The sequence below is a fragment of the Schistocerca americana genome, chromosome 4 (genome assembly GCF_021461395.2).
Source record: "Schistocerca americana isolate TAMUIC-IGC-003095 chromosome 4, iqSchAmer2.1, whole genome shotgun sequence".
NCBI classification, from domain to species: Eukaryota; Metazoa; Arthropoda; class Insecta; order Orthoptera; family Acrididae; genus Schistocerca; species Schistocerca americana.
Window position 1 is genome coordinate 449,022,306 of NC_060122.1, and position 12,838 is coordinate 449,035,143.

The following is a 12,838-nucleotide window of genomic DNA, read 5'->3' on the forward strand; positions in this document are numbered from 1 at the left end:
GGCCGGCCAGCACGCGGGAGATCAGACAGTCTTGCTTGACCTTGCGGCGATGATGACACACGCTTTGCCCAATGACTCACCGTGCTTTTGTCCACTGCCAGATCACCGTAGACATTCTGCAAGCGCCTATGAATATCTGAGATGCCCTGGTTTTCTGCCAAAAGAAACTCGATCACTGCCTGTTGTTTGCAACGCACATCCGTTACAGACGCCATTTTAACAGCTCCATACAGCGCTGCCACCTGTCGGAAGTCAATGAAACTATACGAGACGAAGCGTGAATGTTTGAAAATATTCCACAAGAAATTTCTGGTTTTTTCAACCAAAATTGGCCGAGAAAAAAAATGTGTTGCATTACTTATTGAACTGCCCTCGTAAAAGAATAGTTTCCACGTCACTGAATGTTGACGTGCAAATGTTCTTCCTTTTGCAACCAGAGGAGTTGCTATCTTCGGCATTTAACAATGCTTCCCTGTTTTCGAGAATGCCACACAATGAAGACAGAGCTCAATCGTTTCTTTTCGCCACGCCCTTAAGTTTTATGTTACGACTGAGCTTTTGCCCAATCATTAGCCTCCTACATTTGCACACCAGAATTCCACAAAAGTATAAAATTTATAAATTCAACTACAAAAAAAGAGGCACTTCACATCTCACACCACACTACTGTCGCACGACATGAAGCACAACCAGTGTAAAACTGAAAGAAATCAGAAACTTACTCAGACATGTTAGGGATTGCATAGAAACTGGATTTTAATTTATAGAATGTTTCACATATATTTCTTAAAAGGGTCATTCCATGTCAAGTCACCCAGGCCTTGACACCAACCATGTCAGATTTTGATGAAACTTGGTACAATTACTTCTTTTATCATCCTGAAAGCACTTGTAAAATTTTTTTGCTCTATCTCTTATAGTTTTTTTTTTTATAAATTTTTAAAGTTTTTAGATTTGGCGTTGTTTCAGCAGTCGGAAATCGTAACTTAAACGTGTCCTCACAACTAAAAAAAATTTGTATATTAAAGAATACTCAAGATATCAGTATGAAATTTTGGAATAAGTTTGTGTATTATATCTAAATGTTAAAAAAAAATTACCAGAAAGATATATTAAAACCTTCCAAATGAATAAAAATTTACAAGTTTTTTTTTAGCTAACGGATGTTTAGTTTTACAAAAACTGCAATATCTAGAGTCTCAGACCTGATAGAAAGCTCAAATTTGTTTTAAAATACTCTTAATTGTATAGGCTATTAGATAAAAGAAAAATTATGTTGACTTTTTAACCTGTTTAATACTTATCTAATTTTTAAAATAATATTAATTATATTTTAAAAATAAAAAGTACCAAGTGACTTAGACACCGAAAATAAGTTTTTGCCTTATTCGAGTAACAATGTACGCTTGGATTTTGTTTTGTTACTCCTGTGTTTTGAAGTAAAAAATTATTACAGTGTTAAATAGTGCTTGGATAGTATTTTATTAAGTTTATTCAAACTTTCAGTAAGTAATGTTACTTAGTTTACAGAGATTCTTTTCCAATATCCTATGAAAGTAACCAGAACAGTAATCAGACCAAAAGTGAAATCAGTATGTCAGATATTCAAACCTGTAGCGTAGGGTTATTCAAAAAATCTGACTGTTTCCAAACAACCTACACACCTTCAAAACAGTTACAGCCGGTATCTGAATTGAGCGAGGAAGAAAAAGATTTGATCCACTTACGATCTGGAATTAATCTGTGTGAATTTAAGAATATATGTTCATACCACAGCTACTACTTTTTAAACGTTTTTGAAAAGTATCAAACAACATGTGTAGATCCACTAAAAAAAAACACAAAAAGCCCATCAAAAAATCATTGAGAAGTGTAGGCTTGGATCTTTCTAAACAATTACTGACAAAAAATATCAGCATAAAACCTGGACAAAAGTTTTGCTCAACATGCTGTAACTTTTGTGAGGAAAAATAAAGAGTTGAAGTCAATGAAAGTTAAACAGATGATGAAGTCATGGTTGAATTAGAATCACAGGAATCCAGAAATGAATCCCTTGTACAAACAAACATTGCTCTTGATAATTTAGGTTTAACACTGATAGAGCTTCATGGCTTGTCAGAACAAAGGAAGGTTAGCAGTATTGAAAAGACTGCAAAAAAGGCGGTTTCAAAAGCATTAAAATATGATGCACCAAGTTCTGATGATGACGAAGAAGATACAAGTGTGGTTGAGAAAGCAAAGGACTTTGATGTAATGATTTCTCGTACGAAAGAGAAGATTTCATCTGTTGGGAGGTCTAGAAAAATCCAGATTCTGACCTTGGCTCCAGATTCTTGGAGCCAAAATAAAGTGATGAAAGAATTTAATGTAAGTGAGTACATGGTGCGACAAGCTAGAAAGCTAAAATCCGAAAAGGGTATTTTGGAAACTCCTGGTCCAAAAAAAGGTTAAACTCTTTCTGAAAATACAGTAAGACTTGTAACAGATTTTTATGAAAAGGATGAAAGTTCCAGAGTGCTACCTGGAACAAAAGACAAAGTAAGTGTTCAAAAAAATGTGTACATGCAAAAAGACTCATTTTGTGTAACTTGAGAGAACTCTATTATTCTTTCTAATGGGAGAATCCCGAGGTAGAAGTAGGATTTTCAAAATTTTGTTTCTTGAGCCCTAAATGGTGTATCCTTGCTGGTGCTGCAGGCACACACACTGTATGTGTATGCAGTATCCACCAGAATGTTAAACTATTACTGGATGCTGTGAAAATTGAAGAATCTTATAAAGACCTAATTAAGATGCTTGTGTGCAACACGGAAAACCAAAACTGCATGCTATGTCATTGCGACAGCTGTACTGCAAATACTGCACTAACTGAGTATTAACTGAAAAACTAAGTGAAGATTATGATTTATAAGAAGAAATTGTAATCAGTCAGGGTAGAAATGATCAAACAGTCGTATCAGTGTTGAAGACTACATTTCTTTATTGGTTAGGTCATTGGAAAAGCTCACCCTGCATTCGTTTATAGCAAAATCCCAATCAGCAGCCTTTAAAAGATTGAAAGAAGACCCATCACCCAAAGCAGCAATTATTGTGATGGGTTTCAGTGAAAATTATTCCTTCGTTACACAAAATGAGATCCAAAGTTACCACTGGAATAGAGGTGGTTGTACTCTACACCCAGTTGGAGTTTTTCTAAGAAATGAGGAAAACAATGTTTTTGTTTCCAACCAATGTTTTATTAGTGATGACCAAGAACGTGATACTGGTTTTGTTAACTTTGTACAAAGAGAAATTAAAGTGGCTGTCATCACATCATACTGACATTGACTCACTACTTTACAGATGGTTGTGCTGGGCAGTACAAAAATAGAAACAGTTTTAAAAATTTGACTGAACACTTGAGAGACTTTAATTTGAAGGTCCAACACTCTTTTTTTGCAACAAGTCATGGGAAGTCAATTTGTGATGGCCTAGGAGGAACTATTAAAAGAATTTTAAGGAAAGCTAGTCTACACCTTTCAGACAAAGAACAAATAATGACAGTAATCGATGTGTGTTCATTTTCACTTTATTGACAAAAAAGAAGCTGATTTGCTACGGTTAAAACTACAAAACCGTTTTTCAGCAACTCGAACCATTCCTGGAACAACAAGTTTTCATAACTTCAAACCACTTCCAACAAACAACCTTGAAATTAGAAGGACTACAGATAGTGTAAAACCCTCCTTACTCTTTTCTTTCCATTCATCTTCTGATTGGGTTCGTGTTGAACCATCCATAAATAGCTATGTGGCTGTAAATTATGATGGTAACTGGTACTTTGGACTGGTAAAAACAATATTCAATGATGAAGAAGATGCAGAAATTCTATTTTTACATCCTTCAGGACCAGCTGCATCATTTTATTGGCCTGAAAGAGAAGATTCTTGCATAGTGCCTTTGGAGCACATAGTCTGTGTAGTAGACGCACCTCAATCAAGCGGAACTGGAAGAATGTATTACTTCAATAAAGACTGTATCAAAAGCAATAAAGACTGTATCAAAAGAACTGAAAGCTCTTGGATGAAGTGGAAAAACAAGTTGAATCAGCATTAATGTTTATTAAAAAGACAAAATTACTCAAAAAATTCAATGTTTCAAGCAATCAGTTGGGTTATACATGTGTGTCGTAAGTACACTATCTTTGTACATAATTCTAATGTAATCTACTATAATTAATAAACATGTTAAAAAGCCATCATTATTTTTGTTTTATCAAGTAGCCTATATGTTTAAGAGTAAATTAAAACAAATTTGAGCATTCTATCAGGTCTGAGACTCTAGATATTGCAATTCTTATAAAACAAAACATCCATTAAAAAAAAGAAAAGAAAAAATACATATATATTTTTTTTCGTAGAAAATATTAATATATTTTAATAGTACCATTTTTATCTTTAAATATGTATAATAAATAAACTTGCTGCAAAACTTCATGATGTTATCTAGAAGAGTTTTTAAGATAATCAATTTTAAAGTTTTGAATACAAATTAAATTTACCATTTCAGAAGGTTCGGAAAACACAAAACATAAAAACTTAAAAATTTTATAAAAAAAACTATAAGAGATACAGCAAAAAATTTTTGCAGGTGTTGTCAGGATGGTATTAGAACGATTTGAGCCAAATTTCATGAAAATCTAAGGAGGTGGGTGTAAAATTTATTTTTTATTGGGTGATTTGATGTGGAATGACCCAAAAGTGGACTTATTCTTAAAGCTTGATTTGTTAAAAGCAGGGAATAATAACATTGTTTTTATAGGAGTTTTGAGGGGACTGAAGGAAATCTTCATTAAAAGCAGGAGTTCCTTGAAAGGAGGTTTGTTAATTACATAATCACAATAGAATCCTGAATTATTATTTCCTTCTGTGGCCTTTTCTTAGTCACTCTGAGGTGTTTGTGGACTGAGGTACTAACAAGTGTGTACACACCTGTTCTAAACAAATACCTTCAGGAAAAATTTTGTAACAATTTCATAGTCAATGTTAACATTCTCTGTTTCAGAAATACTCTTCTTGTTATTGCCAGCCTGTGTTATTGCCAGCCTGTGCCTACTTCTTAAACGCCAGCAATTTTGCTGCCTACATTGCAAAACTCATCTATCACTTATAGTGTCATTTTCGAATATAATCTTCTCACCATCCCCTGATTTAATTACACTTTGTTCCATTAACCTTGTTTTAATTTTGTTGCTTTTTACCTTATAACCTGTCTTTGAGACACTATCCATTCATTCAGTTTTGTTGCTCTTCCAAATCCTTTGCCATCTATCAGAACCACGATGTCACTGGCAAACCTCAAACTTTTTATCTCTTCCCACTGTACTTAAAATCCCTTTCTAAATTTCTCCTTTAGTGTTTTTATTGCTTGCCCATATACTGACTGAATAGAACTGAGGCTAGAATAGAAGCCTGTCTCACTTCTTTCTCAAATACTGCTTTCCTTCAATGACATTCAACTCAAACAACTGCAGTTCCTCTATAAGTTGTTGGTAATCTTTCTCTCCCTTTTTGTTAAACCTCCTTACATCAGCATTTCAAAGATAATATCCCTGCCAACAGTGTCAAAAACTTTCTCAAAATGTGTAAATATCGTAATTGTCTGTCTGCATTTCTTGGTGTACCTTCTACGACATGTCGGGATTACGTATTATGTCGTACCTATATCATAAATAATGCAGCAAACATGTACATTAAGCTCAGCAGACACCTAGGTACTATCCAACAGGAATACTTTATATACCACTTCCAATTTTTATCTATTCCTTTTATCACTTTCCTCCTCCACGACAAACATGTTACTATGCTACACAGGTGCTCCGAACAGCCTCGTACACACAACTGTTACAGTTTAAAACATCTGACATGCAAAACACCTGTAACACCATTAACTACAATGGCTCGCAATAGGCTATGAGCTACACAAGAATACAAAAATAATGTACACTGGGAGTAATGTGTGTGCCAGACAAAGGAAAGTAGTGTACAGTAGAAGAAAAAACAACATAAAAATTAAAGTACACAAAATATATCAAAAACGTTCAATAAAATACATAAGGTGCATTATTCTGAATGGGAAATATAGTTTATAGTAAAATTATGGCAAGATATTTTATTTCCGAGGATTGGCTGTGACAATTTTTCTTCATTTCCTCATGCATTCAAATTACAGAACAGAAATTTATTTGTTAGAAATAATATAATAGTTTCAAACCTTCGTATAAGAGTTGTAATTACTCGCGTTTCCCTCTTCTGGGGATGATACATTCTGCTGGTCAGACCCATTACTCGGTGTAGAAATATTATGTGCCAGGCATTCATCAGGAACATCACCAACTAACGTTCTGTGAAAGTAAAGAATATTTCCTTTTACTAACAAACAAACAATAGAATAAAGGAAATGACATACATACAACCATGCCAAATGACGCATCCCTTATCTACCACACTGAAGGTCTGAACTGCATTGATTACATATTGTAACATAATAACATATGTTACAGTTAACGGTTCTTCAACCATAAGAAGTCTGGAAGCTGTCTGGGTGTATGTAATTTCTGTAATATGAAAATACCTAACTCTGTCTGCTGTCCACCAACTAGATCTTTTACACAATACTCAATGCTTATTGTAACAGTTATATTCGCGATATATTTTTATTCACTGTAAATAGCAGACTAAATACCCCCATCTCACTCTACTCTACACAATGAAGATTCTACCCACAGACACTGGCACAGATTTCAAGATAAAGAACACAACCTGTTGTAATATCATAAAACAATTATGAGATTTATATTCTAAACATGATGTGGGGTGCATTCGCACAATAAATTCTCTATAAAATTAACGCAATATATGTCTTTGAGCAATTTATCAGATTCTCATTATAGAGATGCCAATGCTCAGTACTTCAACCACAAGCTAACGGAAAGAGATTTCAACACCTAGATTAACTACCTGTCCACCATTTGAGAAAAGGAGACACTTCTCAAAACACTATGAGAAAAAAGATACCAGCACATCTTTCACAGTTGAGTACAGAGAAGAAATTTTAGTTTTACAGACTACATGTAAGTGCCGCAGAACTTTCAGATGTCAAACTCCAGAACTTTTCACTCACACATATGGAGTCGGGCCGCATAGTTTAGTGGTAAACTGCATGCCTGAAAACTGAAGTGTCCTGGGATTGAATTCTGGTTGGACATTTCAGTCTGCCTTTAACCTAGCCTTCATCTCTCACTGATATTAAGATACACCAGCAATGATTTATGATTTGAATTCCACTTTAAACTGTAGGCCCACTTTCCTGGTAGGATTACTGAGGCAGATTAGGGGCATGCAAGTCACCGAAGTGTTATCATAGGACTCAAATATAAACGTCTCAGTCGTCAGATTGGTCTGATGTGGCATGCCACGACTTCCCCTCCTGTACCAAATTCTTCATCTCAAATGAGCAGTTTCAACCCAATGTACTGATTATTTGCTGGATGAATTCAAAACTCTTGTCTTCCACAGCTTTTACTCTGTAAGGCTCCCCTGTATAAATTAATTTCATTCCAGCATTCACTGGTAAAAAAAATGAAGTTGTATGTTATAGCAGATATGTAGCTACTGTATTTATCCAATTGTGAGGTGAAAATTTTCTCCAAATTCATCATTTGAAAAATAAAGGATTGTTTTGTATTCACAGATTAAACTATTGCTGCTTAGGTCAACATTTTTAGTAGCGTATATAGGGGTAGTCTCACATCTATAGTGATCGTCTTACATTTAGGGATGAAACTTTGGCTAATGAGATCACATGCAGATTTATTTTGAAGAATTCGGAAGGATGGGGGTCAGCAAACGCCATTCATGTTCCAACAGGCTCAAGATTCCCTAATAAGGTGAAGAGCTTGATAAAGTATCAAAGCTGCCCGATCAATCACGTGGCACTGACACTCACAGTTCTAGTGCAAAGAGATACATGAGAAACTGAACTAGCCTCTACAACAGTTTGGTACTCTCATTAAAATTTGACAATTTTATCATAAAGAGGAGGAAATAGCATTATATCATATCATATCATCTTACTAACTTTAGTTTTATTCAAACAGGTTTGCAACGACAGTTCCCTTACATCTATAACCTACGGATTCCACATACAAACTTTAATGCCGGTTTTTACGTAAAGATAACATTCAAAAATTGAAATGGTGTCCTTCAAAAACCATTAGTTGATTCAGAACCCAGACTGGTATTTTATCTGGTTATGAGAGACTGTAACGATTTACTAAGTGGAATGTTCATGTATTAAAATACAGGGTAAAAATGTGATCAGCTTTGGAACATGATTGTGATATTCAGTTGAAACAAGAAACAAAATTAATTCAGAATGGAATGTCTAACAAAGGAAATTAAGCACATTAAACTTACCGAAACTGGTATTACGAGAATAAATCACAGCGGCAAGACCTGTCATGAAGATGGTACCAACAGACATCACTATATTGCAGGATGAGCGAAAGTTCAAGAATGGGACAGAATCATAACAGCGACTTGTTATTTATGTATTAGTTGGTGGTGTTACAGATGAGCTGCACACTAGCAGATATTGCCATCTTGTTTTTCACAGTTGCTCTAGCTACACTGCAGAAGGGCCAGCAGGGGAACAGTGACATCTGCTTGGCTGAGAGCTGGAATGGCAGGGAGAGGAGCAGTGAGGGAGAACAAGCTTTATGTTGCCAACCATGGGACTTTATACCATGTACTTTGGTTTTTTATGAATATCTATCATGTTTAAACTGCAGTTTGCCTGAATCTATTTGTAGTCTGAATTGAACTGACTTTAAAACAGGACAAATACTCAACAATAGTCTTCATTTCTGCAGTAGACGGTAGAAGTCAACACAGGGGCCAGTGGCGTTCATGAGTGTTCCATCTTGCAATACAGTTGACACTCGCTGTGATGATGGGAATGAAATGGGAGTGTGCTGGCTGGTTCCACATACCCAGTGAGAGAGCAGTGGGCAGGTGATACGTTTGGAAGCAACAGGTATTGTGACATTCTCACATCAATATAGAAGTGAAATCTGATATGTATTTGGGGGGGGGGAATATGAAAGCTGTGTACCCAGGTCAAAGGGTAATGACAACCCCAGAAATAGCAACATACTCACAAGAAATAGCCAAATAATTGTGACAATGAAGATACAAATTTCACATTGTGACAGCGACAATTAAAAATAGTGATACTACAGACAAGAGGGTTAATAAGCAAACAGTCCAAAATAATGTAAAACGTTTCTTTTAATTTGTTTTACTTCTCCGAGTCACACCCCACTTTTATGCTTTTCAAGGTACTAAAAAAAAAAGTGTAAAATGTGGGGAAAATGTGGGAAATAATGTTTTAAACTGTAAAAGTATAGGATACCTCCTTGCACTTTATGTACGATATATGTACATAATACACATCAAAAGACTTGTCAGGGACTTGTTTATTAACTAATGAAGGTTTATTATCCAATAAAAACTGCCGATTTAACTGGAACTGATTACTGTCTGAGAAGCAGGAATGTCTTGGCTCAATTCCACATGTCATAATCAACGTTTTTGAAGGTCTGCAACTGTCAGTCATTACTTAAATAATGAAATATTGCACTAGTTATGCAATTTTTCATGCTTAGCACAACGCGTTTCGAGAATTTTCTCTCATTGTCAAGTGAAAATATGTAAATAAATCTTTTGTATGGTGTTTGAATGTGTATTATTCAGTGTCTCTTGCAATGTAGTCTTATTTATGAGATTATCATGTACTGCACTTTATCAGTAATGTAGGAAAACACCCCAATACCCCCTCTTCCCCCCCCCCCCCTCCAAACAAACACAAACACACACACACACACACACACACACACACACACAATTTGTTTGTGTAACATCACAAAAAATACATACGTAAATACTGTACTTGACACCAAGAATAAATTCTCGAAAAACGTTTTGCTCAGCACGAATAAAATACAGTGCTGTGTTTAAACTAAAAACATTTGAACAACGCAAAGTGAATGACTGTATCAACTAGTGCTCCAAGTGGCCATACACCGAAACACGCTAAATATGGTTCGACAAAGCTGTCACAATGATCACAACAATCACGAAACTGTGTTTGCGCAGTAGAGGCAGTTTGGAGAAGGTTGTGATTGGTCAGGATATCTCGTTTGAACTAACCTTGTTACTCCTATCAGCCACCACACCAAGTGTAGCTTGGCAGCAGCGGAAGATGCGGCCAACATCATGCCAGTGTCATTTTTTTCTCCACAAACATTTTTTCGTAATGTGTAAATTGCAGGAAAATTATAAATGTGTTGGCACAGAATCAGGCGCAAATTAACATTGTGAGCATAGAAAATCTGACGGGACCGATAACAAATGTAATAAACAGCGGGAAAATGTTAACTGCGGGAACATAAAAGCGAGGTTATACTGTAGTATTATCAAAATGTACAAAATCAATAAATGGCAAAAGTTTGAAATTGGTATAATGTTAACTTTTTGGCACAAAAACAGTCTGTAATTTCATTAGTCAGAATATTTCTTTTCGTGAACAAGTCTCTTAGAAACTGAGGAGAGGGGATGGGTTTGTTATATTCAGGGTCATCTTATACCTGGGTGAATACAATAATAAAGTAACTCTTGTCAAAGGAATAAAGTGATAGACAAATCTAAGCTGTTCAGTGCCCAGCATAGCACTACAACATAGCTGTAAACAGGCATTAACAACTTAGTCTGAAAAAAAAAAAAAAATGCCTATGCTCCTTCACAAAAGGGGAGGAAACTCTCTACATGCTTTCTGGGGGTTGGGGAGGGGGGGATGGGGGAGCCAGAGAGAGAGAGAGAGAGAGAGAGAGAGAGGGGCTCACTCGGCCACAAAGAGATAAAGGGGCTATTCTGGAGATCCAGATTTGGCAGAATACTTGTCAGTGTATTCTTCAAAGATGTCAAGAAAGTGTCAAACAAGCATGTGTAGTATTTGGAAGCACCAAATATACTCAAATCAAAACAGACACCCCCCCCCCCTTTTCCTCTCTCAAAAAATTACAAACTTTTTCATCAAAATAGTATAGGGCAAAAAAGTTAACATTGCACTTATTCTAATGTTATGTCATTTATTTCTTGTCTGTATGTTGGTAATATAAGGCCTACAACAGCACTGCATATGCAGCAATAAATACATTTGTAATGGATTCACTTGAGATTTTGTCCCAGCCAAAAAGGAACCACTTGCCGAGCATGGATATCGAGGGTTTCTTTAACTTCTTCCTGCAGACTCCTTGAAGAAGCCGCTTACTGTAAAGCTATCGCAGATGGGCCTTAAAACATCTGTTGTTGTAGTCTTCAGTCCAGAGACTGGTTTTATGCAGCTCTCCATAATACTCTATCTAGTGCAAGTACCTACTGCAACCTACATCCACTGCATCTGCTTAGTGTATTCATCTCTTGGTCTCTCTCTCTATGATTTTTACCCTACACGCTGCCTTCCAATATTAAACTGGTGATCCCTTGATGCCTCAAAACATGTCCTACCAGCTGATCCCTTCTTCTAGTCAAGTTGTGCCACAAATTTCTCTTCTCCCCAATTCTATTCAATACCTCCTCATTTTGAAAGCTTCTATTCTCTTCTTGAGTAAACTATTTATCATCCATGTTTCCCTTACATACATGGCTACACTCCACACAAATACTTTCAGAAACAACTTCCTGACATATTAACAAATTTCTTTTCTTCAGAAACACTTTCCTTGCCATTGCCAGTCTACATTTTATATCCTCTCTACTTTGACCATCATCAGTTACTTTGCTCCCCAAATAGCAAAACTCATCTACTACTGTAAGTGTCTCATTTCCTAATCTAATTCACTTAGCATCGCCCAATTTAATTCAACTACATTCCATTATCCTTGTTTTGCTTTTGTTGATGTTCGTCTTATATCCTCGTTTCAAGACACTGTCCATTCCATTCAACTGCTCTTCCAGGTCCTTTGCTGTCTCTAACAGAATTACAATGTTATCGACAAACCTCAAAGTTTTTATTGCTTCTCCATGGATTTTAATTCCTACTCCCAATTTTTCATTTGTTTTCTTTCCTGCTTGCTCAATATACAGCTTGAATAACATCGGGGATAGGCTACAACCCTGTCTCACTTCCTTCCCAACCACTGCTTCCCTTTCATGCCCCTCGACTCTTATAACTGACATCTGGTTTCTGCACAAACTGTAAACAGCCTTTCGCTCCCTGTATTTCACACTTGCCACCTTCAGAATTTGAAAGAGTATTCCAGTCAACATTGTCAAAAGCTTTCTCAAAGTCTACAAATGCTAGAAATGTAGGTTTGCCTTTCCTTAATCTGTTTTCTAAAATAAGTCATAGGGTCAGTATTGCCTCATGTGTTCAACCATTTCTACGGAATCCAAACTGATCTTCCCCGAGGTCGGCTTCTACCAGTTTTTCCATTCGTCTGTAAAGAATTCATGTTAGTATTTAGCAGCCGTGGCTTATTAAACTGATAGTTTGGTGATTTTCACATCTGTCAACACCTGCTTTCTTTGGGATTGGAATTCTTCATGAAGTCCGAGGGTATTTCACCTGTCTCTTATATCTTGCATACTTTTTCCACCTTTCTGCTTTCCCTTCTTTGCTTAGAACTGGGTTTCCATCTGAGCTCTTGATATTCATACAAATGGTTCTCATTTCTCCAAAGGTTTCTTTAATTTTCCTGTAGGCAGTATCTATCTTACCCAAGTGATATATGCCTCTA

At 36.0% G+C, this 12,838-nt stretch overlaps 1 protein-coding gene across 3 annotated transcripts in view; it reads right to left on the reverse strand.

The window, feature by feature from the left end:
• LOC124612357 (ubiquitin carboxyl-terminal hydrolase 47) overlaps window positions 1–12,838 on the reverse strand; it is a 161,277-nt gene that overhangs the window by 40,599 nt on the left and 107,840 nt on the right. For all 3 annotated transcript variants that reach the window (XM_047140510.1, XM_047140512.1, XM_047140511.1), the window contains one exon: window positions 6,253–6,382. In XM_047140510.1, the coding sequence (XP_046996466.1) occupies window positions 6,253–6,382 (130 nt within the window). The remainder of the gene's footprint in view (window positions 1–6,252; window positions 6,383–12,838) is intronic.